Below are 27,501 nucleotides of genomic sequence, written 5' to 3' on the forward strand. Positions count from 1 at the left end.
TGTTGTTTTTTTCTTTTTCAGTTCTCTGGGAAGCCTGAGGATCACCGGGCCAACCTCTCCAAAACATCAGGCCAGCAGCGCCCTCTTCCACCCAGGACTACAGCCAGGGCCACGGTGAGAGCAGAGAAGCAGCGGTGGGCATCTGCCCAGGGTCTGCGATCGCAACCGAAAGGGTCTGCGGCTGGGGCTCCGAGACCCCGGCGGGACGTGGTGGCCTCTACGCCCGGCCTTGGAACCTAAGTGCAGCGGGAAGCAGGCCGGGCGGGCCCCCCTCCCCCCAGCTGCCGGGCCTCACGTTGTCGATGACCACAGGCTGGTTGGCGATGATGTCGTAGGACTCCATGGACGGGCCGCGCCGGCCCTGCCCAGCAGGGGGGCTGCAGGAGGGACCCGCGGCGGGCAGACAGGACAGCTGGCGCAGGACTCCGCGCCGCGCCCCTCCCCTGAGCGCGCAGCCTACGCCAGCCCCGCGGGGTCTTCGGGGCGACGACGACCAATCACCGCTCGCAGGGACCTGATTGGTGGGGAGCGCGCTGGGGCCGACTGTGGGGGAAGGGGGCGGGGCCTTCCAGCCAATAGAAGCCTCCCAAAGGAGCAGCGGGGCTGCGCCTAGTTGAGGGATGAGGTCATTGCTCCGTTCTTAAAGGGAACGCCTGAATAAGAGGGTGGAGCTGACCTGTGCTGAAGACGTCTTTGCCACGCCCCAGCATCCTCCCCGCTTCGTGAGCACCTAGTGCTGCAGGAGGCAGGCCCTGGACACTTCTTCTAAAGCATTTCTTAGTTTTGCCTGTTTTTGAACTTTACGCGAGTGAAACCACAAGTATGTATCAGTTTGCATCTGGCCTCTATACATTCGTGATATGGATCAATGTTCAGTTATTAAAAGTAATGAGGGAGAGCCAGGGATATAGCTCAGTGGCTTGAGTGCCTGCCTGGCAAGCGCAAGGTAGTGAGTTTGATCCCAGGTATCGCAAAAACAAACACAATGTTAAAAGTAATGAGGGAGGTCTGCACCAGTGGATAGGAGAAACACATCGGGGCATACCAATAAGCCAAAGCAAGGAAAGGGCCAAAGAGTGAAACGTTACGTGCATGACTGTCTCAGAACAGTACTTGAGACATCTTCAGATCTCTTTAATTTGGGGAAGGGAAGCTGGCCAAATAGCTCAGTGATTAAAGCGCCTGCAAACAGTCACGAGGCTCAGGAATCTGCCATGCTGGCTGTGGTGGTGTGCGCCTGTGATTCCAGCTCGTGGGAGGCTGTGAACAGGCGGATCACTACGAGTCCGATCTAGTAGTGAGACCCTGAACACCCGGTAGACTGTTTCCTAAAAATACAAAACCAAAAACAAACAAACCCAAAAGCTGGAGGAAGGAACAGTGTGTAGATGTGAGTGAAGGAAGATAAAGTTTTTACCATGTAGGGGCCTGCCCATTAGCACAGTTGTTTAAGTGACTCCTTCAACAGCAGTCAGGCTCAGGTTGCTGTGGTTCAATCCCCAGATCCTCAAGCCATACTAGAAATGCCCTGAAGGCATCGGAGCCAGCTCCCTACTCCCCCACAAAAAAATCCTTCTGAAAGTTTTTACCGTGTAAGCTTTTTTTTTTTTTTATGTATTTGGTCCAGGGTCTCACTATGCAGCTCATACTCATAGTGATCCTCCTGTTTCAGCCTCCCCAGCACTGGGATTACAGGCATGCGCAACCATGCCAGGACTCAGTTCCCGCTCTGTGCACTGGAGGGTGGGGCCGGTGTGGCATGGGGTACTGGGAATCAAACCTTGGTCCCTGACACTTGCCTAAGCATGCGCTTAGTCCACTGAGCTATCTCACCGGCCCTGCCACATAACCTTTTGTATTCGATGTAAACTCGGGCATGCATATATATCAGTTAGCTTTCCACAACTATACTGAATTACTCAAGGTGATTAATTTAGAAAGGAAAAAGTTTTATTTTGGTTTTTGGTTTTGCAGGTTTCCCTCTGAGATTAGGTGACCACATGGGTTTGGACCTCTAGCAAGGATGGTACATAAGCCAGGAAGCTTAGAGAAAGAGGAAAACTTAGGGATCCCCCACGCCTCTGCAAGAACACATCCCTCATGACCCAAGGAGCTCCCTCCGCCATCCTCCTAGCACCTCCTCTTATAGCTCTGAGGGTCCTTCACCACTCTCAATTTGAGGAAGTTTTACTTGCACCCACTTTATACAGCTAAAATGGACTAGGGCTGCAGCTACAGAGAAGCCCCCGGGAGGAAAAACTTCCTTCCCACAGACAGACCCCAAAGAAAGGTAGAGATGGTGGCGCACAGGGTCTGACGCTGCTGCCTATCCTATCTACCTCCGGAACCCAGCCTCAGTAAGAAAAAGAAGGGAGCAATCAGGCGTATTAAGTAAATCCTGCCCAACTAGTTAATTGTCAAAATAAGACGCACCAGAACACTCCTCTCTGATCCTGTTTGGCTTCTGTTTTAAAAATCTTTCTTGTCGTCACTTGGGAGCATATGGTGAAGGATTGAGGTGAATTGAAGTTAGAAGCTCAGGCTCCATTTGCCACCTTTGCAGCAGAATTCTATCATTCTACTTGGTTTTTGTATTTGTCATAGATGAAGAATAGGATCGCCATGTTATACATTGCATTTTCTTCCTTACAATATGACATGATGAACTGCATGCATTAGAAACGGTGCAATATGGGCTGGGGATGAAGCTGAGCAACACAATGACAGCCTGGCAAGTGCAAGTCCTGAGTTGTCTCACTTTTTTCTTGTTGCTGGGACAAAATATCTGACACTCAAAATTAAGGAAGGAAAGGTTTATTTAGCGCACAGTTTGTGGAGGTTTCAGTTCATACTCAGCTGGCTCGGAGGCAGAGCGGCATGTGGCACAGAGCAGCAGTTCATGGTGGCGGACAACAGCAACACAGCCAGAGCAAGAGGGAGGAGCAGAGGTGGAGGAGCAGCGCTGAGCGAGGTCTCTCCCTTCCTTCTGTTGTAGGCTACCTACGGGTGTGGCACTCACGCCCCTAATCCCAGCCTTGGATCATGAATTAATCACACACTCCAGAAGTCTGGCTCAATGACTTCTATGAGGCTTTGGGGGGACAACTAGACACTAATCATAACATGAGTTCAATTCCTGGTATCAACAAAACGAAGTACAATGTAATGATTTTTTTTTTTTAAGTGAGGTCTCAGTGTGTGCTGCCACACCTGCCTAATTTTTACTTTTATTTTATTTTAGTTTTTGGTACTGGGGGGGTTGAACCCAGAATCTTTATTTTTTAATTTTTTTTGGCGGAGCCAGGGGTTGAACTCAGGTCCTTGCATTTGCCAGGGAAGCACTTATTCCACTGAGCCATCTCCCCAGCCACCCCTGAACCCAGAATCTTTACATTGAACTATAATCCCAGACTTTTCTGTGTGTGTGTGTGTGTGTGTGTGTGTGTGTGTGTTTAGACAGGGTCTCGCTGTGCAGCTCAGGCTGGCCTTGAGCTCACTTTGTAGCCCAGGCTGGTCTCAAGTTCACAACGATCCTCCTGCGTCAGCCTCCCGAGTACTGGAATTATAGGAATGCACCACCACGCCCGGCTTCCGGCTTTTTTATTGTTATTTTTGAGACAAGTTGTCACTACATTGCTAAATTGCCCAGATGTAATCTTCCTGTCTCAGCCTCCCAAAGCCCTGCGATTTCAGGTGTGCACTGTTATGCCTGACTTGCCTAGGTCATTCGAATTCTGATGTGTGAATACACCCAGGAAACTCTTTTCTCAATCAAGATAAAGAAGATACCCATGGGGCTGGTGAGATGGCTCAGTGGTCTAAAGCACCTACTTAGAACAAGCTTTAGCAAAGCACCTGGTTCAATCCCCCAGCACCACATGCCAGCTAGCCCCGCCCCCTGGTGGGCTGAGCTGGCCACACACACACACACACACACACACACACACACACACAAATAAATAAAATTAAAAAAAAAAAAAGAAGATACCCAGAAGTTCTGTACCTCTGTAATCCTTTCCCGCCCTCTCCCTTCCGCCTCTTCATTTCTAGACAAGCACTTGCTAGCTTTTGCTACTGCAGTTTGGCTATCACTTTCTAGACTTGTACGTTGAGGGGCTTCTAAAGTGTGGACTTAACTTTTGTTGTTTGGTTTCTATCATTCAGTGTGGTTGGGAGAGTTGCTTCATGTTGTTGGACAGCATGTGTATTGGTTAAGATTTTCCAGAGGAGTAGAATTTATAAAAATATATAAGTGAAGTTATAAAGGGGGCCTTCTGGGAGTGGGCTTGCAGCCTCAGAGTTTGGGTGGTACCACAGTGGCCATCTTCAGTGCAGAGCCCGAGAGCCCAGTAGCTGCTCAGTCCAAGAAGCCGGAAGCCACAGAGCAAGAGGGACCCAAGATGCAGCTCTAGTTTGTGACTGAGGGCTTGGAGAAGAGACTCCTTGGAGAGTCACTGATGTGTCTGCACGGAAGGACTGGAGAGGCTGGAATCTGAGGTCTATTCCAAGGGCAGCAGGAAAAGTCAGACATGAGCAAGCAGAATCGAGCTTGCAAGCCACGGAGGGTTTTCTCCTTCTTCCATTTTTATTCTGTCTGGGTTCCCACCCTACTGGAGATGCACTCCAATCAGAGTGAGTCCCCTCAGTGCAATGGCCTAATGCCAGTCATCTCTGGCAACACCATCCCACCCTCAGCTAGATATAATCTCCTAGTACCTCTCAATCTAGTCAAGTTGACAGTCAAGACTGTCATAACATGTTCGTTCTTTTTTGTTACTTAGTAATATTCCATCACATGGACATACCAGAACAATGCTTTCACCTGTTGTGGATATTTGGAGTGTTTGCAGTTTCTGCTTATTGCAAACAAAGCTACGGTGGCCATTCATGTATGAGTCTTTGGATGGGCTCTTGCTTTCATTTTTCTTAGGTTATAGATGCCTAGGGTTCAAAGCACTGGATCACACAGCAAGTACGTGTTTAACACTTTAAGAAAAAGCTAAGTGTTCTACTATTTTCTACATGTTCACCAGCAGTGTAGAAGAGTTCCAGTTGCTCCATGTTGCCAACATTTGGTACTGTTATATCTTTTTAACTTTTAGCCATTATATTTCATGGTCTATTTTCCTACTGCCTTACAATGTTGAACATCTGTTCACATACCCGTTTCCACCCATGTGTATTCTTCAGTGAAGCATCTTTTTAGATCTTAATGGTACTTCTTTCTTTCTTTCTTTCTTTCTTTCTTTCTTTCTTTCTTTCTTTCTTTCTTTCTTTCTTTCTTTCTTTCTGCAGTACCAGGGATCGAACTCAGGACCTTGAGCTTGCCAGGCATTCAATGGTACTTCTAAAATGATTGTTTAGTGGCCAAATGTGGTTGTACACACTTATAATCCAAGCACTTTGGAGGCTAAGACAGGAGGTTTGTGTGTTAGAGGCTAGCCTGGTCCATATAGCAAGCTCAAGGCCAGTGCAGACAGCAAAGCTATCTAATAAAATGTTCTCTATTTTACATATAGTCTAATATTTATATTTTTTATTGAATATATATTATGAAAAATTTTACCGTTAGTAAATGTTAAATATTACATTAATAAATATAATTTCTCAAATACTGCTTGACCTTTTCATTTTTGTAACTGTGTGTTTTACTTTTTTTGGTACAGGGGATCAAACTCAAGACTTTGTACTTACAAGGCAGGCACTTACGCTACTGAAGTATATCCCCAGCCCCCATAACTATGCTTTTTAAAAATTTTTGTATTTTAGGGAAGGGTCGTCTACAGGGTGTTCAGGGTCTCACTACTAGATCGGACTTGTAGTGATCCGCCTGTTTACAGCCTCCCAAGAGCTGGGATTACAGGCGCGCACCACCACGCCCAGTCTCAATTGCTGTCTCCGCCTGCCCCAGGGGTGAGGCCAGCGTGGCAGGCCCAGGGATTGAACCCTGGCCCCTGTACCTGCTTGCGGGTGCTTTAATCAGCTGAGCTATTTGGCCGGCCCTGTAACTATGTTTTGAAGGACAAATATGTTTGTATTTTGAGGAAGTTTAACTCTCAAGTCTGTAAAAATTTATTTTATATTCTTTCGGTATTATAGTTTTATCATTCCCATTTATGACTATGCTAAATGTTGACTTAATTTTTGTACATAGTGTAAGGTAATCAATGAGGTCCAGCTTTTGCATAGGCTATATCAAATTATCCCGGTCTTATTTGTTGAAAAGATACACTGTCTCCATGGAATTGCCTTGGTGCCTGTGACAGTAATCAATTGATCTCTTATGCCTGAATTTATCTCTGTATTCTATTCTGTCCCATTCATCTACATGCTAGTAACACACTTTTGTTTACTGTCGTTTTATGAACCTTGAAATCAAGTAGATAAAACCCAACCTTCCGCCCCTGCTAGTTGTTTTGGATATTATGAGTTCTTCGAAGGCCTGCTGCTGTTGTTCCGTGAAAGGGTGATTACGTAGACTGCACAAGGCCCTCGCTTCTGTTCCCAGCACCACAGCTTAGGGGCTTCGAAAGCCCTTGTCTCTAAAGAAGAAATAAAAAGGGGGCTGGGGATGTAGCTCAATGCAAAGGCTCTGGGTTCAGTCCCCAGTACTGCAAGAAAGAAACAAAACCCCCAGAACAACCCCATTGGATTCAACTTGCAAAAGAATTTTCATGTGTATGTTTAGGAAACATATTTGATATATAGGTCTTTTCCTGGAATATATTTGGTTTGAGAACGAGATAACGCTGTCTCCTAGATGAGGGGGGACAGTGCTTCCTGCAGCTTCAGTTTCCAGAAGGTTTTGTGTCAAATTGGTGATATTTCTCCCTTAAATATTGATAAAGTTTACCAAGGAGCCATCTGGGCTTTGAGGCTTCATGGTGGGAAGATTATCTTCTTCTTCTTTTTTATTTTTTTGCGGAACTGGGGATTGAACTCAGGCCCTTCACTTGCCAGGGAAGCGTTTATTCCACTGAGCCATATCCCTGGCCCTCTTCTTCTTTCTTTCCTTTTTTTCTTACTAGATCTGCAGCTGGTCTGGACCTCTCCTTCAGTGGGCTTTATGAGTTTGTGTCAGTCATGGATTTTTTCCATTTTATCTAACTTGTTGGATTTTTTTTTGGCAAAAAGCTGCCCATAACATCCTGCTTTTCCCGCTCGTGTCTGCTGTCTCTGCAGCGATGTCTACGCTCTTGTCCTTTATATTTGTGCCATGCATTTTTCATCCTCTCAGATCAGCATGACTAGAGATAAATACAGCCAATATTTATTGATTTTTCTCAAAGAATCAGCTTTCATTTCATTGACTTCTAAGAGCTTTATGTTGTTTTGTTTTTTATTTTTTATTTTATTTTATTTTTTTGAGACAGCATCTCAGTAGCTGGCCCAGGCCAGCCTTCAGCTTGAGATCTTATTGCCTCAACCTTCCAAGTGCTGGGATTACAGGCCAGACTTTCTATCTTTAAAGTCTTGGAACATCAACTTTGAGCGCAGAAGAATATTCTCCAGAGAGGTGTGTGCCTGCAAAGCCTAAAATATTTTCTATCGGGCTCTTTCCAGAACTTATCTTGACCTCTGCTTTAGACCAGGGTGGTTGCATCATTATAGGTTATTTTGCACCAGGTGTGGTGGCATCCACCTGTAGTCCCAGTTACTTGGGAGGCTGAGGCAGGATAATCCCTTCAGCCCAGGATTTCAAGGCCAGATTGAACAACATAGTCAGACCTGGTTTCGAAAACCAACCCAACAAAAGAACACCACCACTTCCTACAGAAAAATAAAAACTAAGTTTTCTTCTCATCATGTTGGGTGTTTAACAGATCTTTCTGGAAATGGGAGACCTCCTCTTCTGGTGACAGGAGGGGACACGAGGGAAAGGAAGAGGCCAGTGACCCAGAATTCTACTGTGCAAATTTTGTGTCATCTTTTGCTTGCAGAAGGCCTCTCTCACCCATTGCAGCTGTGTGCAGACAAGAGGGCCGAGAGCCAGGCTGGCAACATAATTGAGGGGACTCAGTACAGTGCAGGTGGCCAGGTGTAGAGGCATACACCTGTAGTTCTAGCACTCAGGAGGCTGAGGCAGGAAGATCGCTGGGAGTTTGAGGCCAGCCCTTGTCTCAAAACAAACAAATAATGCAGGAAAAAAAAAAAAGCAGGGGAAAAATACAGTTAAAGATACTAACATACAAAGATACCTTCTTTGCAAATAGATTTTCTTATACTTCAGGTTACTTTATTGGAGTTGCATGCCCACATAATTAAAGGTAACTAACAAGTAATATCTTTAGTGTTTTTCTTTTTGAGACGGTCTTACTCTGCAGTTCAAACTGGCCTTGAGCTCGCTTTGTAGGCCAGGTTGGTCTTGAACTCTTAATAATCTTCCTGCCTCAGCCTCCTGAGTGCTGGGATTACAGGCAGGCACCAGCACTCTTAGCTAATATTTTTAATTTTTATTAACTTATATTTGCAATAGCAGGGATTGAATGCAGTGGCAAAAGCATGCTAGGCACGTGCTCTACCACAAGACTACACCTGGAAGCCTTTTAATTTTTATTTGGAGACAGGGGCTGGCTAGGTAATCCAGGCTGGTCTTGAACTTTGATCCTCCTGATTCACTGAGTTGCTGCTGTCATAGGCATAGGCCAGCACATCCAGCCTAGTAATATTTATAAATGTAATTATCTCTGAGGCTTCCAGTTTCTGTGGAAAGGAGTGACTTCAGTTCTAAGCAAATCTCCTCTTGGGTGTTCTTCAGTGAGGCCAGTCTGTTGGTTGTCAATTCTGCTGAAAATAATTTAATACTAATGGAATAGAATAGGGGAGAGTACCATGAATTTATCAATGAGTTTATACTGTGTGTGGTGTTATAGTTTATACCACTGTGTCAGTTAGCTTTGTCAATATCCAAGGAAATCGATATAATAAAATGAGCTGGGCATGGTGGTATATGCTTGTAATCCCAGGGCTTGGGAGGCTGAGGCAGAAGGATCATTGTGAGTTCAAGGCTAGCCTGGGTTATATAGTGAGACCCTGTCTCAAAAAACAAAACAAAACTTAATAGAGGAAAGGTTTATTTTGGCTCATCGTTTCTGAGGTTTCAGTTCATGATCACTTGCTTGCTTTTGGAACTAAAGTGTCATAATTCACCACAGTGGCAAAGTGTGGCAGAGGAAGCTGCCCAGCTCACCAGGACCAGGAAAAGAAAGAAGCAAAAGGGGAAATGGGTCCCCATAGCCCCTCCAAGGCCACGCCCCAATAACCTCACTTCCTTGGACAAGGTCCCGCCTCTTAAAGGTTCCATTACTTCCCAATTGCACCCCAGCTTGGGAACCAAATCTTCCACCCATGGGCCTTTGGGCGATGTTCAGACATAAACAACAGCACCCTAACTTCCATTTCTTAGGGTGATGTCTTGGTCAATCTTAGGCTTTTCCTTGCATAGTGTAGCTGCTTCCATTTCACCGTCAGTGCTTTGCCTGAGTACTGGTTACTTGTATCTTAAGAGTCTGCTAATGTCCTGCTGCCTTCAGCCTGCAGGATGAGCAGGAAGGATGAGAGAGCTAAGGAGCGTGAGTGGAGGGGCAGCTTCTGCCCCTGTCTGCAGACTGAGTGCCCCGCCCCTACCTTCTGAGTGTGACCTCACAGACCATGGATTCCATGAATTCCTTGGGCCCACAGTTGCTGCCGACCAGCCAGGGCTGGCATACAGTCCATGGCGAAGATGAGCCAAGTTGTGACCCTCTTTGTCCTCTTCCTGGACTCTTGGCCCAGTGCGGAGCGCTACCCTCACTCCCAAATCACAGGTACCCTCAGCACAGCTGGAGGAACAGGGTCCCGGGGGGGGGCTGGTGTCCCCACCTGCAGGGCTGCGGTGGCCAGCTCAGGCCTCCTCATCGCCATCGCCTCTACCTCTCTGAGTTCACCACTGGGGAAGTACTGCCCGGTAGGGGAGAGTAATTTGAAAAGTTTCCCTAACTTTAAAACTTTCTTAAAATCAGGAGCCCTGTGTGAGGATAGTACACATATACACTGCAATTTTTTATTATCAAAAGCATTTGAGAGCTGCAGGCCGGCCTGGGCTCCATAGTGAGATCCAGTCTCAAACACGAAAAACAAAAAACAAATACAGCAGCAGACCTTCTTCTCCATGGCTGCAGCTATGCCATGGCCAACCACAGTCTGAAAATACTAGGTGGAATAATGAGGAAGCACACTAGTTTTAAGTGTTACACTTCTTTTTTTTTTCAGCTAACACAGAAGAGGTGATTTATTTATGTACATGCTTTATGCTTAGCCAAAAGTGAAACAGAAGTAGTCTAGAATGCCACAAGTCCGGGGCAAAAAACCAGGAGAGACTGCTTAGTTTAAACCAGGTGGATCTCTCTTTGAGGCGCTCTTGGCGGCCAGATGGCAGTGAAGTTCTAATCCGTGGAGACATTCTGGATGGTATGCCGTCCAGAACTTGCAGCAGCGTTGTCAGCCTCCAGCACTCTTTAATCCTGCTCCTTTGGCCCCCACGGATGTACGAGCTATTTTACTTGGACCTCTGTCTCCTCTTTCTTCTTTTATGCTTCAGTCTGTGCCCTCGCTTCTTCCTCCACTTGGCTCTCATGGCGCAGTTTCTAAGAAGATGGTGTTAAAGTCGAGAGAGCGAGTGTTACACGAGTGTGTCCTTGGAGTAGCAGGATGAAACTGCATCCTGGTACTCAGTGATGACTGGCGGCCAGAGATACCCTACCTGGCAACGCTGCCGAGCACTGACCAAGCTCATCTGCCTGCGAACGGTGTCACAAGACAGCTGACACTACAAGTTCTAGCTTGCACAGTGGGCACCAAACAACGAGTACCAGGGGCCAAGGCTTTGTGTCACAATGCATCGAATACCAAATTCCATGTGTTTTAAAGAGGCCGAGTCCCGAGGTGCAGCTGCCTTTTCAGCTGTCCTGCCCAGGGTGGGATGTGACACTCTGTCCACCTGTCTACACTATGTCCACCTCCTGTCTGTTAGCCTCACAGCTGTCATTCTGGGTGTCAGGTCACCTGTCATGGTGTCACAGTGCTCAAGGGCAAGTCGCCCTTATTTTCTAAGCCTTGGCCTCAAACCACGAGACGGTGGCGATGCTGACAGGGCAGATGCCAAAAGAGGAGACACAAAGCACTCCTGGAACTGACAAGGTGCAAGTCTCTGACTTAACAAGGAGGGGAAAGAACACGGTGCTGAGGGTCTATGGGGAGAATAAAACTTCTCTTTTTCGTTTCTTGGTGCTGGTGACAAATTCAAGGCCTGCTGAAGGCTGAGCAGTGACCACCCCTGAGCTAAGTCCCCAGCCTGTGATGAAAGATTTAATCCCAGCTGAGTTTATTTCCCCCCCAGGTTCAAATAGTACAGTTTCCTCAAGTTCAAAGAATATGGAAAAAGATGTGGCTAAAATATTTGGTAAGTAACCCCCTCCTGTAAAGCTGTTAGGTCAGGAGTCCCCAGGCCTGGGGTCACAGAGCTGGTCCGGGGGCTGCTCGGGAGAGGTGGTGTGGCAGGTGCGTGGCGGGGAGCAGCAGAAGCTCCTCTGTGTTTCCAGCGACCCCCACCTCTGGCTGCCCCGCCTCGGTCAGATCAGCTGCAGCTTTAGATTGTCACAGAAGTACCCACTCTGCTGTGAACTGCACTGGAAGGACCCAGAGCGCTCTCTCCTTAGCAGAGTCTAATCCTGACCCTGGTCCCCCCAGCCCACCCTGGTCCACAGAAAAACTATCTTACAGAAAAGTGGTCCCTGGTGGCAAAAATATTGGGGACTATGGCGTTAGGGTGTATCTGAAGAGCCACACACTTGTTCGTGGGGTCTCCTGGGACACCTGTTCCCCCCGCTCTGAAGGGGATGACCAGCACTTTGTTTTGAGGTTAGGATCAGCTCCTCTAAGAGTCATGGCCCCAAGAGATTAGGCCAAATAAAAAGTTAAACATGTGGGACCATGTTGCCCAAAGGCAGTGGCGTAACAGAGACAGGACCACCACTGGAGAGGACACTCCGCCCATAGAGCTGCCACTACAATTCCTACCCTAAGAGCCTGCAAGGCCCAAGGCTGAGTTGGACCTCTCCCCACTGCTGTCAGCTTAAACCCAGCATGAGAATCACTGGAGAGGTTGCTAAAACAGTCACTCCCCGCCTTGAACTCTCCGTGTAGCCTCAAACTTGCAGCGATCTTCCTGCCTCAGCCTCTCCAATGTGAGGGATTACAGGTGTGTGCCACTAGGCCTAGCTGTGTCAGCTTTTTCCAATGACCTTTTTTTTCTTATGTATTTGGTACAGGGTCTCACTACACAGCTTGGACTTGCAGTGGTCCTCCTGCTTCAGTCTCCCCAGTGCTGGTATTCTAGGCGTGTGGCACCATGCCTGGTCTTTGTGGCTGGCTTGGCATGCCCGTGGTGTGGCCGTCAGGGCATGTGGTACTGGGGATGGAAGCCGGGTCCTTACCCTTGCCTGGGCAGGCGCTTAGACCACTGAGCTATCTCTGCGACCTTGTATTAGCTTTTTAAGAGCTGTAGACCTCAGGACATGACCACCCCCCCCATTAGAGGAGGATTTCTCCCTTTATGGGGTGACTCCAGGATGGGACTTATTGGTCTATTCCAAGTTTTGAGAAAACTAGCAATGTGGGTTAGCTGATCTGGGGTTATTGTTATAAGAAAGGTAGGGATGATTTTTGCTTTTTTGTTGGAACTCTGTTAAATGTTTTTAGACACTGTTCTTTTCAATTTCACAAAAGACCTGAGTTAAATAATAGCTTCCTCATCCCACTGGTGAGGGAACCAAAGATTGAAGGATGAAGTTAGTTGCCTGAGGTCATGTTTTAAGTAAACAGCAAAATCAGGATCTGGGTGTAGGACTCTTGGTGACCAATTCCTAACTCTTACTTGAAAAGCTTTCTAGGAGAGGCAGGAAGCTCTTAAAGGAACAAATGATGTTTCTAGCCTCGTACGTTTGGTGGGCTACGTTACCTGGGCAGGACCCTGGGTGTGATCCGGGCACTCCACTAACGACTTGGGTCTCTCAGTCCCCCTTCCCAAGACAAGGCATTCAGAGCACAGTGTCCATAGCCCGAGTTTGTGTCACTGGCTCACTGTGTGCACGGACCTCTTCAGGCCCTCACAGAGCAGGCCTTACCAGTCCGCCGCTGTGTTAACACACCTCTGTCTGCCTCCCTCAGATGACATTCTGCAGCAGGTGTCTCCTGAGGAGCCGGTTGGCGAAGCTTTGAGGAAAGCAAGTATGACAGCAGGGCCAGTTACAAGGGCAGACCTGGATGAAAGCAAGTATATGTCATAGCCACCCTGCTGCACGTTTCCTTGGGACTGGGAATTGGGGTATACTGGTGGACCAGGCTGTCACTTAGCATTCTGGGAACCAGCTGCTGCCGGGGCAGAGCCCGCCTAAGATGTGAGTTTCTGAGAGAACTGTGGGAAATCCTTCCCTAATGAGGGTAGTCATTTCCTGAGGTCTGTAGCACAGATGTGACTGTATTGGGGGTGGTTGTCCCTGCTGTGCTGTGTCAGGCAGGTTCTGCCACTCTGGTTGGTGTTCAGAAAATAGGAACCTGACTTGCATGTGAGGCTTCCTGTTCCTTGTGAAATGAACTATGAGTAATCGCTTTGTTTTCACTAGCGCGGTATCATTCACTGCCTGGGATAGCAGAGCATCTCATCTTTTCGCCATCACACACATTCCTACTTCAGCCTTTGTAAAATGTCTTCCCCAATAACAGAGCTTATTTCTATTAACATTGACATCAGATACCAAAGATAAGAGGATACAGCTGGTTACATGTCAAGAACAAAAACAAACACACACACACACACACACACACGCACACACACACACACACACACACACAGAGGAATACACACATTAGCCCTAAATCACAAAAATAATAGAGAAACCCTTTGCATGAAGAAGAAAATTAGCCAGGCACAGTGTCACATACCTATAACCTGAGCACTTGAGAGGCTAAGGCAGGAGGATTGCTGCAAGTTCAAGGTCAGCCTGGGCTATACAGTGAGATCAAGGACTGCCTAAACTACATAATAAGACCCCATCTCAAAAAAAGAAATTTAAAAATTAAAAATGGGTAATTAGCAGGGTAAGTCTTGAGGCATTACTGTGTAAGATTATCAGTAAAGCAATCTGATAACTATAGACCCTGCCAATGCATTTCTTAGGCCATTTGCTTAATGTAAAAATGTAAAAATGATGTTTTATTACATAATCTTGATGGGTTGCCCTGTACCATGCTCCTTTGGTCAACTCAATATCTTCAACACAGTTTTAGTGACGTGCTTGGAGGATAAGTGTATCTGTTCCTAATGATTCACTGATACCCTATTAACAGAACCAAGCATTTGCCGTTTATTGTATCGGAACTTTGACATTATTGCACACATACCACGCAGGCACTTCCTCCAGTGTTCCCAGAGTCAAAGCTTGCCGTGTGTATTGCCTGTTGGGAAACCCGGCAAAGATGAGCTTTGTCATTGGTTTTGTGCTGGAACGTCAGGTGACTGCAGATGCTTCATGAATGTTCTGTGCCACCCAAAGTACAAGCCACCTGCCCCATACTCTTCTCCAAATACCTCGCAGCGGAGAGTGACTTTATTATTATTTTAAAAAATATTTATTTATTTATTTGATACAGGGTCCTGCTATGCAACTGAGACTCAGAGTGGTCCTCCTGTCTCAGCCTCCCCAGTGTTGGGATTACAGGCAGGTGCCACCATGCCCAGCTTCAGTGGCCAGCTTGGCTTGAGGCTGGCATGGCATGCAGTACTGGGGATGGGACCTGGGTCTTTGTACTTGCCACTCAGGCACTTAGACTCCTGAGCTATGTCCCCCACCCCCAGAGAGTGACTTTAAAGAGAATGAGTATAGATGCAGTGGAAAAATTAATCACAACTGAAGTTTATTTCACCACAGGTCATTTCTGGCAAAGTGGCTTGAGCAATTCTGAATTGGCATCAAGTCCAGCTAAGCAAGATGAACACTTAAAAAAGATATTGGGTGAGTAATATCCCTGTGTGAAACCTTTCATCTGGATTTGCAGAGTACGTTCTTGTCCTTGGTTGTCTCCAAGGTGACCTGTTCCTGTTGCTTGTGGCTACAATCCATTCCTCTACATGTTAAAGTACTGAGAAATTAAGCAAATTGTGGAAAACAAGCACTTGCAAAAGATTCTGGTTCTCAAAAAGGGGATCAGGTAGCGGTACCAGGGTGTCCACCTGGAAGCATGAGATTCTCCCACGGAAAGAGACCATCTTGTCCTGTCTGGATGCAGCATCTGACTGGGATGCGGGGAGACCATGGTGCTGGGGGTTTGCAAAGCCTTCTAGTGATTGTCAGATAGGTCTCACTGGTCCACCTCAAGAATCTCATTTACTGTTTAAGAAAAACTAAGGTCTTGATAGAAGATAGGGTAGGAAGCTCCAAAATATGCCCCTTTACTAAAACAGTAATTGAGCTAGTTAGACTTGTCTAGCCATTAGCTATTTTGGAACACTGGAGTCTCATCAAACACTCAGAGTCCCAAGATGACTTGGATGAGGAGGCTGGTAATGCTGGTGAACTCCAGCATGTCACATTGGAACTGCTGGTCTCTGTCTTCAAGCCCTGTGGCAGGCAGCCATGTGAATAGCAGCCCACATGCCTGGTGAGGCTTGCGAGTTCCAGCGTGGGCAATAGGAGCCGTGTCCTCTAAAACCTAGCTTGGGTGTTTGGTTGCTGATTGATGCTTTAAGTGACTGCTGACACTTAAGTCTGGCCATTGTTTAGAGCTCCATAGAATGAAGAAACTTTCAAGTAATTATACAGAAAGAATCCCTTTCCCTGCCTTATGGGAGACAGATTTTAACAAAACTTTTGTCTGACTACTGCTTGTTTTCAAACATAACAAAACAAAAACAACATACACGTACAGGAAAGAATATACACTTTGTGACAGTAGTCTAGAGAAATCACATATGGACAGTTGTATCTGTTAATAAGCATAAAAAGCAATTCCTGAACAATGGAAGGATTATATTTTATGAATTACCAAAACTTAATACTCAGAACCTCCACCTTAAACAAAAATGAAAAACATGTAAAGAAATAGAAAAAAAAAAAAAGGAATTTGACAGACCCCATCCCAGGGTGCTGGAATTATTAGTCCACTTCAGAGCCTGGGCATTATAATTATTCACCAAAATGTTATACCTGCTGTTTTCAGTATGTTCTGTGAACTAAAGGCAACTCTGTTGGTAACTTCCACATGAGTTAAGGAAATCAGGTAAACAACATAAGGAAAAAATGAGAATATCACTAAGAGGACAGAGATTGTACAGAGGCACCTCAGGGAAGTTCTGGAGCTGAAAAGCGCTAGAAATGAAATGAAAAGCTTACTGGATGGTTCAACCGCAGATTAAACAGGTGGAAGAAAGAATCAGCAAGTGAGTATCAGTCAGGGAAATTATCCTGTCTGAGAAGCAGAAAGAAAATAAACACCACAGGAGGGGCTTGGGGGACAACAGGATGCAAAGCATGAGACTCTCAGAAGAGGAGGAGGAGAAAGAGGGCCCTAGAGTGCTTGGGAGGCTGAGCCCCCCAAATCTGATGAAAGACTGAACAGATGCATCCAAGAAGCTCAACAAATGCCAAGTCAGATGAACTGAAAGAGATGCGAGTTGAAGCCTGTGATAATCTAATTGTCAAAACCCAGATGCAGAGAAAAAACTGGAAGCAGCAAAAGAGAAGGGATGCATCACGTTCGGGGATCCTCAGTAAGATCCACGGCTCGTTTCTCAAAACTTATGGAACACTGAAGGCAGTAGGATGGCATTTTAAAAAATATTTATATTATTTATTTGTTTGCTTGTTCTGAGACAGAGTCTTGCTATGTAGCCCAGGCCTCTGTTGAACTCGGCACATCAGCCCAGGCTGGACCCATACTTGAGGCAGTCTTCCTGCTTCTGCTTCCTGAATGCAGGGATTCCAGGGGTTCACCACCACATCCAGTTTAGGGTGTAATTTATAAAATCGTTTTCTCCCCCCCGTAATTTTATTGAGAAACAAATAGCAATGAGACAGTTTCAAACCAAATTGGTAGGGCAGTTTCAATAATTAACTATAAAATCTTGAAGAAAATTATGTCAAGCAAGAATTCTATATCTTGTGCTGTGCCGGCCCTGCCCATGGGGCGCGCTGAGACTGTGACTGACACTGGGTGTGGTGGCACATACCTGGAATCTCAGCGCTTGGGAGGCTGAAAACAGGAGAATCACTGAAAATCCAATCTGTGTAGTGAGACCCTGTACTATATACATTAAAAAAAAAAAAAAAAGAATTCTGTATCTTCAGGTATGGTCGTGCATGCCTGTAATCCCAGCGATCATGAGACTGAGGCAAGAGGATTGCCAGGAGCTGAAGGCCAGCCTGGTCTGCATAGTGAGACCTTGTCTCAAGCCCGCACCCCCCAAAAATACCAAAAAAGAAAAAAATGTATCTAACAAAAGTGTCCTTTATGAATAAAGGCTAGTCCTCACAAGAAATGTAAACATATACTACAAACATGTACTATTATATTAAAAAAATTAAAAAGAAAAGGTGAAATAACATATTTCCAGATTAACAAAAGTTGGGAGATTTGTCCTACAAGAAATACTTAAGGGCCTGTTAGGCTGAAATAAAAAGCCATTAGATGCCACTTTGAAGCCGAAAGCAAGACAAATTTGGTAAAGGTAACTGCACATTGAAATATAAAAGCCAATATCTATCTATCTATCTATCTATCTATCTATCTATCTATCTATCTATCTATCTATAGGGTCTACAGAGTCTCATTGCATACATCGAACTTTCGAAGATACAGTGATCCGCCTGTGTTCAGTCTCCCAAGAGCCGGGATTACAGGCGGGCACCACCACCACGCCCAGTCTCAGTTGCCATCTCAGTGTGCCCCGGGGGCGGGGCTGGCACTGCAGGATCATTATGTTTTTTATTTGCTCTATAAGTTCTTTTTTCCTATACAATTTAAAAATGAGCATGGAGCCTATAAAAATGTAATCAATCTGCGGCAATAATAATACAAAAGGATGGAATATAGATAGATATGAAGAGAGTACATTCTACTGAAATTAGGTTGTTATCATTTAAACCAAGTTGCTATAAATTCAAAATTGGTAAGGGGGTTACAGGTGCATGCCACCATGCCGGGTGTGTCATGGATTTTTGACAAGGGTGCTAAGACTAGAAGGTGAAGAAGGCTCTTCCAGGGCTGGCCAAATAGCTCAGTGGACTAAAGGGCCTGCTTAGACAGGCACAGGGACCAGGGTTCAATCCCCATGCTGGCCCTGCATGAGACTGGGCGTGGTGGAGTGTCTGTAATCCCAGCACTTGGGAGGCTGAAAACATGAGACTCACTACGAGTCTGATCTGTGTAGTGAGCCTCTGTCGTCCCTATACTAAAATACATTAAGAGGAAAAGAAAGAGGAAAGAAGAAGAAGGCTCCTCTAATGATCTCTGGAAAGCTGGCTGTTTCCATGTAAAAGACTGAAGCTGGATCCTTAGCTTACATTATATTACAAAAATTAAACCTCCAAGTGGCTCAGAAGTCTTAATTCCTGAGCTAAAGTCACTAAACTTGAAGTATAGATGAAGATCTTCACTCCCTGGACTGGGACATCTTAAATCACCAAAGCATGGGGACACGAGACAATCTTGATATCCCGGATGTCATCAAAATGGAAAACTTTGGAGTTTTAAAGGCATTTTTGTCACAAAATGAGATAAATTGCAGGCCATACATCTGATGGGGGGTAATATCTGGAATACCTGGGGAACTCCTGCGACTCAGCAGCAAGGTGATTCAAAGACTTGAATAAGATTTTTTTTTTTTAAAGAAAAAGTGTAAAAAGGCCAATACAAACATGAAAGACTGCTGAACATCACCAGTCACCAGCGAAACGTAAAACACTACTGGCTCACATGCAGTAGAACAGCTATTGCCCAAACAAGGGAATTAACAAGCATTGGTGAGGGGGAAGGAAGCTAGAACCCTTGGACATTCCTAGCGGGGACCTACACTGATGCAGCTGCTGGGAAAATGGCTTGAGAGCGCCTGGAGACGCTAGACACAGAATTACCGCATGACGTAGGAATTGTACTTCTAGAGTACTGACAACAGGACTCAGGCGGCAGGTTATGGGCCGGTGTGCACAGCAGTATTAGTCAAAATAGGAAAGAGCTGGAGTAGCACAGGTCGACCAGCGGACAGAGATACATGGACAGATGCAGAGTATCAGCATGGAGTATTACTCACTCACGGGAAGGAAGGAAATTCTAATTACAACATGCAGCAGATGATGCAGGAACAATGAACCACGGAGGAATTACGCTGAGCAAAAGAAGCAAGACATAAAAGTACTAATCTCATCTGAAGCTATTACCATGTGAAATCAACAGGTCCACAGGGACAGAAAATAAAATAGCATTTACCGGGGGATGGGGAGGAAGAAAAGGAGCTATGGCTTGGTGTGCATCTTAGTGTGTTTAGTGCTGTTATCAGAGAAGAACACAGACTAGGTGATTTTTTTTTTTTTTTTTTTTAGGCAGGGTGTCACTATGTAATGCAGACTGGCCTTGAATTGAGGCAGTCCTCCTGCCTCAGCCTCCCAGAGGCTGGGATCACAGGTGTGTACCACCATACCCTGCCGGATGAGGTGATTTAAATAATGGTGGAAAGTTCTTGGATCACCTTTCTGGAGGCTGGGAAGGGCCAGGCTGAGAGTCTGGCACCCCAGAGGGCTTTTTGCTGCCTGGGTCAGGCAGAGGCATAATGTCCCTTGTGAGACAGCGCCTGGGGCCCTAATGCCTCCCACCAGATCTCGTCCTCAGGGCCGCCCTGGAGACAAAGATGCCCACATGGGCCCTCTGGGGACACATTAAAACCATAGCAACAGGGACGAGGTTCATGAATGGGGCATTATGAATAGTGGCTCTGTCTACACACATCATGACTGTTTTCAATGCCACTGAATGGTACATTTGAAAATAGTTAAAGTGAAACTTTTCCTACAAGGCGTGGAAAATGAAAGTGATTTAAAAAGGAAACCCTGCCATGGCATTTTGGAGAGGCATGCCCCCCAACCCTGAGGTGGACCCCCATCTTAGGCACTGTTCAAGATGTTGGGGGTTACTGCTCCTCTACATGGTGTCCAGGGACCCTAGTCAAGCTGCAGCAGCTCTCTGACTGGTGACTGGTGACCAGTGACCAATGACCAATGGAGTGGCCTGTGACAGTGATGGGGTGAAGGAGCAGACGCGGCCATACTTGCTGGCCCATCTGCTGCACTTGCTGTATAGGGACCAGGAGATGCGTCCTCTTCCTGTAGCTGACCGCAGGATCTCTCTGGGGTTCAGGAAGATGTTGTCCCCAAGGCCAGCTGACCTGCACAATGCCGGTGGACACCACCTGGCCAGCCAGCTTCTCCCAGAGCTGCATTTTCAGGGTCCTGTAGGTCACCACATCTGTGCAGTCCTGGCCCTGCGCCTTGCGAGCCTGATGGCTCCCTTCTAGTGCCTATCGAGGATGTCCCCACCCAAGTGCCGACACCCTGAGTCCAGGCCTCCAGCAGAGCCCACAGCGATGGCATTAGTGACAGCTATGCTCCTTAGCTCAGCAGACAAAGCCTAGAAAGGGAAGAGTAGAGGCCTGAAAGCTATAAAAGGGAGAGAGGAGACCTTAAGACATTTTAAAACTACAACCCTAAACATTAGTAACAGTATTTTAAAGCAAAAGATCTTTGTGACATTTTAAAGCGTTTTGCTTTATTTCTACCCTAACAGCCTTCACCCCATTTTCACGGGTCATCTTGGGGAGCTCTTGTAGGTGGGTCATAATGACAATAGGAACTAGAAGGAAGATTATGGCTGAAAATGACACTTGGAGTTATAGTCATATGTCCCGGTGGACGATATTAGCTACAGTCATAATGATCCAGCAATGACTGGGTCTCCACAGTCCCCCTTCCTAAGACAAGGTGTCTCAGTTACTCTTCTCTCGTTGCTGGGACAAATACCTGACACTCAAACTGAAGGAAGGAAAGGTTTATTTAGCTCACAGTTACAGTTACTTCAGTCCATATTCAGCTGGGTCCAAGGAAGAGCAGCACAAGGCAGAAAACAACCTTTCACGGTGGCAGCAAAGAGCAAAGGAGCAAAAGGAGGAGCAGCAGCTGCTCCGGCAGCTAACTTCTCTTTCCTCCATTCAATGAAATGCAGATTACCTGCCCCAGGGCAGGTGCAGCATCCACACCCACAATAATCAATCACAAACTCCAGAAGCCTCCTCAAGACTGCAAGAGGCTTTGGGGGCACAACTATACACAAACCATAACACAAGGCGTTCAGAGCACAGTGTCCATAGCCCGAGTTTGTGTCACTGGCTCACTGTGTGCACGGACCTCTTCAGGCCCTCACAGAGCAGGCCTCACCAGTCCGCCGCTGTGTTAACACACCTCTGTCTGCCTCCCTCAGATGACATTCTGCAGCAGGTGTCTCCTGAGGAGCCGGTTGGCGAAGCTTTGAGGAAAGCAAGTGTGACAGCAGGGCCAGTTACAAGGGCAGACCTGGATGAAAGCAAGTATATGTCATAGCCACCCTGCTGCACGTTTCCTTGGGGCTAGGGGTTGGGGTATACTGGTGGACTAGGCTGTCACTTAAGCATTCTGGGAACCAGCTGCTGCTGGGGCAGAGCCCGCCCAAGATGTGAGCTTCTGAGAGAACTGCCGGAAATCCTTCCCTAAAGGGGGTTGGAGTGGGTGGGTCTGAGGTGTATAACATGAACGTGACTGTATTTAGGGTGATTCCTTCTGTGCTGTGTCAGGCAGGCTCCGCCACTTGGGATAGTGTTCAGAGAACAGGAACCTGATTTGCATGTGAGGCTCCCTGTCCCTTGTGATATGAACCCCAAGAAACACAGAACTTCCCAGCCAACATGCTTTGGACTTCCATGTACATGAAGTGGCTTGAAAGAGCCCATGTGCTTGTTAATAACCCAGCCAATAGAGGGTGAGACAAGAACCCAGATAACGTGTCCTAGGCACACCAAGGGCAATGTGGAAAAGAACAACCTTCTTTTCCCCCCAAACAGCTTCATTTTGCTAAAAAAAAAGTTGTTCTTTTTTGGGGATTAAGAGATGTCTTTGATCACAGGTAATGAGGATGGAATTATGTATCAGAAATCTGGAGGCCAGGGAGAGAGCTCAGTAGAATAAGTGCTTGTCTGGCAAGTGCAAGGGCCTGAGTTCAATCCCCGGTTCCACAAAAAAAAAAAAAAAAAAAAAAAAAAATCTGCCAGCAGTGACAAAATGCCCTAAGTAGCAGGGAAATGAACCCTGAGTTGGTATTTGGTGTGTAGATGTCCATTCCAGGCCCTGAGGGTCATTTTTTCAAGCACCTTCCTGGGCTTCTCTGCAAATGGCAGTCAGGCGACAGGTCTCTGCTTGTGCTTGTGCTTGTGCTTGTGAGGCAGGCACTTACGTCACTGAGCTATCTCCCCAGCCTAACTCCAAAGACATGGAGCGAATCCCAGGGAAGATGGGGAGGATCCTTTGACCTAGACGACGGGAGGGCGAGGCACATGGAGTTTTGCTAGGGGTGGAGTTTGAGGGGCAGGGTCAGTGATACCCAAGGAGCTGATTGGGGTCTCCCTTGTGGCTCAGAAAAGGTGAGAAGAAATTGTACCCAGGACTGGGTTGGGGGAGAAAGGGGAGGTGATCTCTGGGAAGATAAACTGTTGTTTTAAAGGCTTCAGCCATATTAGATGGCCACCATAATAATTCAGCAATTCATACTAGGGCCAGAACCTATCAATTTCAATTTAAAAGTTTAATTTTAAAATGTAAAAAGATGCATGTAAATATGCCCTGAGGAAAATCTTATTTTCTTTCATGCATTTCACCCAAGTAGCCAGTGTGTCTGGGAGTTCTGAGGAACAAGAGGACCTTCTTGACAGACTGGACCAACTTCTGGATGATGGTACATGCAAATGATTCAGTTGGCCTTGGGCCGGTACTCAGAGGCCTTTCTCCTGAGCTCATCATTAAATGTGGGGCTGAGCGAAGGCGCCAGCAGAGGGAGCTCAGACTCCTCAGGAGAGGAGCCTCAAAAGCCCATCCCCGCCCAGGATGCGGCTTCTGGGACCCGAGGGAGGATCTGCTTCTGTAGGATGTGCAGCATGGCACAGCGCGCCAGACTGGGCAGATGGATGCCAAGAAAGAGCAGCCAGAGCTGGCAGCAGCTGGCTTTTCCCAAAGCACCCGCAGGTGCAGGTGCCTTCCCCCACGCGGCAGGGTACATGGTCCTGGCACCACTGCAGAATTCTCTGCATCCTCCTGAGCAGGAAGGGAAAGTGTCCCATGTTGAAGGGTGGGTCTTGCTGATCTATAAATGGAGAGGCTGACTGGCCCTAAAGACAGGATGACAGGATGGGTGGGCAGCTTGAGGGCAGAGCTCCTGCCTAGCATGGTGGAGGCCCTGGATGCCATCCTCAGCCCAGCAGACAAAGCAAACCAAACAAACCAAGGAGGCTAGCAGCTACAGTTCTACCCAGCAGTTCTTCCCCTGAAAAATTAAAAAGGGGGAAATAGAAGCTAAGTGTGTCATTGTCCAGGCTGGTGAGTGTGTGGTCTTCCCTGGACCTGAGTATATGAATGGGCACGGGGTTCCCATGCCTGCCCTTGGGTGGAGGCTTCCGGATGGAAACAGCAAATTAAATTCCTGTTCTTAGACTCATCAAGAGTCTCTAAAAGTGAAGACCAGGAATCTGCACATTTTTAACATTCCCCACCTTAACTGACCTTCAGGGATTTACGACTGCATCAGGCAGTGTTTACTAGAGGAACATACCACAAGGGTTACGAATGTGTGAGAATCTCCAAGATTGGCTCCCAGTGGCCACCACAGAGCCAGAGGAGGAAGCATGCAGAGGGCGTCTGCCTGCCCCCAGGAGACTGAAGGATCCAGCCCAAGGTCTGGAGCTCACTTTGGTGGCTGTGTGAGTCCGCGTCAGGAGGCTGCACCGGCAGGTAGAAGGACCTGCAACAGAAGCTGAAGAGTCTGTGCTGGAAGCCAGGAGATGATGTCCAAGGTGGAGGCTGAGACTGGAGCTCCTCTGAAGAAACAGAAGCATGGAGGCTCTTCTGGTTCTCATCGTTGCCCAGGAAGTTTATATTTGTAGTCCCATGGAAAAGTTATTGGGATTCTAGTGAGCTCATTCCAATCTACCACTTCCAGGGCACCCCATGGTGAAAATGAAGACACTAAGGCATATTTGTAGTTATGGGGAGCCAAGGGGTCCTAAGTCCAGCCATGGTGATGCTTAATCGGAACAAAGCCCATGAGCCTGGATGGAACCCAGATTTTATTGACTCATGAAGAAGGGAGTAGCTTGCGGATGAATGACTGGTGAGAGGGGCGGGAAGGAGGTCTGTGCTGTGAGCTGGGCCAGGCAGGAGGCCTGAATCACCTCTGCAATACGCAGAGAAGGCTGTGCAGAAGGAGTAATCTGCATGACACAGCTGAGATGGTATCTGATGTTTGGGCTCACTGCTTCAGCTCTCATGTGCAATCCTTGGAGTCCCAGGAGGTCGTAGCCTCTGTCTTCCACAGAGAGGAGCTTTGGCTCTTTATCCCACCTCCTCAGGCTCACACAAGGGCACAATAGGGGCCCAGGGAAACACTGGCTGCCATCTCAAAGACCCCACATCAGAACCTGCGCTGGACTAATACTGCTTAAGGCCAATTGAAGAGGTAAGGAAACATCCTAGCCAGCTCCGTACATGTCACCACGTGGAAATAGGGTCAGGTTCACCCAAAATGGCGACAGCTGCTGCTGCTCCTAGGAGAGTCGCCCAGGTGTCTCCCACACCGAAGCAGACCCCTCCGTCCTCATTTTCCCTCTGTACCCCCCAAGCCATGAACCACCTTGGGGGGTGGTCTTCTGCACTCTACGGTGTGGAATTGCTGAGCTGATGGAAAGTTCTCTTACCCAGGTTGACACGATGAGCCATTACAGTGACCAAATACTCTTTCAACTCATGCTGCTAGTGTACCCGAATAGTTTCCTGTAAATTTCATGGCAATCATCAGTGAAGCACAACTGGTGCCTCTTGGCACCTGAGCTAGCAGGGAGACCTCATGCCAGCTGCCAGATGAGTGAGGTAGATCTTCTAGCGCTGGCCACCGTTCATATCCGCCTGGCTATCCACCTGTCCTGTGCAGGCGTAGGCAGTCCAGCCAATTGAGAATTGTGGGATAAAAACGTGCTACAGCGAAGACATTTAGAAAGTGGCTAGGTTGTAGCTGCATGGAGTTTTGGGAAAACAGAGAGATAATCTAGAATCTTGAAGGGGCAGGGGGCCTGGCAGGAGGTCTTTGGGTCACTGGGGGTGTGCCCCCAAGAGGATCATGGGACTCCAGCCTCTCCCTCTGCTTCTCAGTTGTGAGGCCAGCAGTTGTTCTGTCTCACACTCACTGTGACGAACCACGTTGTAATGATCCCAAGACAACAGAGGCCACCAACCGTGGGTTGGAACCTCCAAAACTGTGAGCCACAACAGAGTCTCCTGGTTGTTAGCGATCCTTTCCACAGTGCCCATTCCTGGAGACCCCCTCGGTGGCTTCCAACTTCCTGCCTGGTAATGGTGCTGCATGATGGGGAAAGAGAAAGAGCGAGAGAGAACATAGAGGGGTACACAGCAGGGACCTGGGACCACCAGTTGCTCCCTAGGAAAACAGGCCCTGGGTCTCCAGCTGGGGAGCATTTTATCAGTCGGCTTAGGGGAGGGGCAGGGGCTTCTCCTGGAGCAGCACAGAGGCAGGGTTAGAAGGGCCAGTTTAGCATCATCCAGGGAATGGGCCAAGGTCCATCCTGAGCGCTAATCTCACTGAAGGAGAGAGGAAGGTGATACCCACATTCCCAAGCCAGCACACAAGGTGAGCAGGGTAAGGAGAGCCTAGGATAGACTATATCAATGTACAATTTGTGGTCCCCCAACACTGGGAACATTTTTCTTTTCCTTTCTTTTCATTTTGCGATGTTGGAGGTAGAACTCGGGGGCCTGTGCAGGTTAGACAAGTACTCTACCACTGAGCTACACCTTTAGCCCAAGACTTTCTGTTGTGTAGAGATTCATCCAACCCTCCCCCAGTGCCCCTTTACCTCAGTGAGTTCTCCTATCAGGATCTGGGGGATTCCAGCTTGGTCAGATTCGTCTGGAGTTAAGGGGGTTTTTCTTATTCTCTCCTCCCTTTTTAGTGTAGGTTGACCTTGAGTTCATTATCATGTAGCCCAGACTGTGAACTCCTGGTGATCCTCCTGTCTCAGCCTCCTGAGTGCTGGGGTTACAGGCATATGCCAGCACATCTAGCTCCTCCTCTCATTTTTGAAATAGGTCTACTATGTAGTTTAGGCTGACCTTGAACTTACTATGTGGCCTGGGCTGGCCTCAAGTTCCCAGCAATCATTCTGCCTCCGCCTCTTGAGTACTGAGGGCTTATGGGTCCCAACCCAGAACTGGTGGTGCATGCCTGGCTCCTATTCTTGTAGCTCTGCTTTTCAACTGATAAATAGTCCAAAGATCTAAGCATTCTTCTAGTTTGATCCCTGGAGTTCCTTTTTCTTTTTTTGGCAGAACCAGGGATTGAACCCAGGCCCTGGCGCTTGCCAGGGAAGCACTTATTCTACTGAGCCATCTTCCTGGCCCCTCCCTGGAGTTTCTTACCCACCAGCTCTCAGCCCCTTCCCTCAGCCTTTCCCATGTCTATCCATGATAGCTGTCCTGGCCTCACCCTTCTCCAAGCGGAGCTCACCCAGGCCCCTTGACAGGTCTCAGGTACAGAGGAGTCGAAGGTGGCCAAGAACATGCAAATGTTCATCCCAGTCTTCTTTCTACCAAACCATCCATGGCCCCTCTACTGATAAGTAATTCAGTGCAGTTAATTTTCTTATTTTTGTCCTTGCAACTTGAGAAACATTTTGTATGATGCACTGGGGTTTAGAAATCATTTTCACAAGTATTGTACCATCCGTGAGGTGGGTCTTACTATTTTTATCTCTGAGAGGCTCTGGGACTGGCTGGATATCCTCTGTAGGGTCCTCTAAGTGCAGTCCCTGACCAGCAGCAGTGGTGTCTCTTGGGGTGTGTGTGATGAGCATGTTCTTGCTTACCCCAGATCTGCCGAGTCTGAAACTCACAAATGAGCCCAAGACTCTGCTTCCCATGAGCCCTTCCTGTGTTTCTGATGTGTGTGCTACTTCAGGGAGTTACCCAGGAAGGTGTTAGGTTAGGGAAAAGAAAGTAACCCCAAAGCAAAACACTGATGTCTGTAGTCTGTTTAGACTCTTGTTGAAAATCTTTCATTTTGACTAGAAGAAACTGTGTGTGTGTGTGTGTGTGTGTGTGTGTGTGTGTGTGT

General features: G+C 47.3%; 2 protein-coding genes across 2 annotated transcripts in view; one reads left to right on the top strand and one right to left on the bottom strand.

The window, feature by feature from the left end:
* The window catches only part of Actr1b (ARP1 actin related protein 1 homolog B), a 7,537-nt gene extending 7,022 nt beyond the window's left edge, over window positions 1-515 (bottom strand). The window contains exon 1 of the mRNA XM_004633171.2: window positions 296-515. Within this exon, the coding sequence (XP_004633228.1) occupies window positions 296-343 (48 nt within the window). The 5' untranslated portion in view covers window positions 344-515. The remainder of the gene's footprint in view (window positions 1-295) is intronic.
* A 9,210-nt stretch (window positions 516-9,725) lies between these two features.
* LOC111817233 overlaps window positions 9,726-27,501 on the top strand; it is a 21,149-nt gene continuing 3,373 nt past the window's right edge. The window contains exons 1-6 of the mRNA XM_023717370.1: window positions 9,726-9,806; window positions 11,378-11,440; window positions 13,207-13,308; window positions 14,967-15,050; window positions 21,559-21,660; window positions 22,990-23,061. Coding sequence (XP_023573138.1) covers window positions 11,413-11,440; window positions 13,207-13,308; window positions 14,967-15,050; window positions 21,559-21,660; window positions 22,990-23,061 — 388 coding nt within the window. The 5' untranslated portion in view covers window positions 9,726-9,806; window positions 11,378-11,412. The remainder of the gene's footprint in view (window positions 9,807-11,377; window positions 11,441-13,206; window positions 13,309-14,966; window positions 15,051-21,558; window positions 21,661-22,989; window positions 23,062-27,501) is intronic.

Source organism: Octodon degus, unplaced genomic scaffold, assembly GCF_000260255.1.
Source record: "Octodon degus isolate 3935 unplaced genomic scaffold, OctDeg1.0 scaffold00052, whole genome shotgun sequence".
NCBI classification, from domain to species: domain Eukaryota; kingdom Metazoa; phylum Chordata; class Mammalia; order Rodentia; family Octodontidae; genus Octodon; species Octodon degus.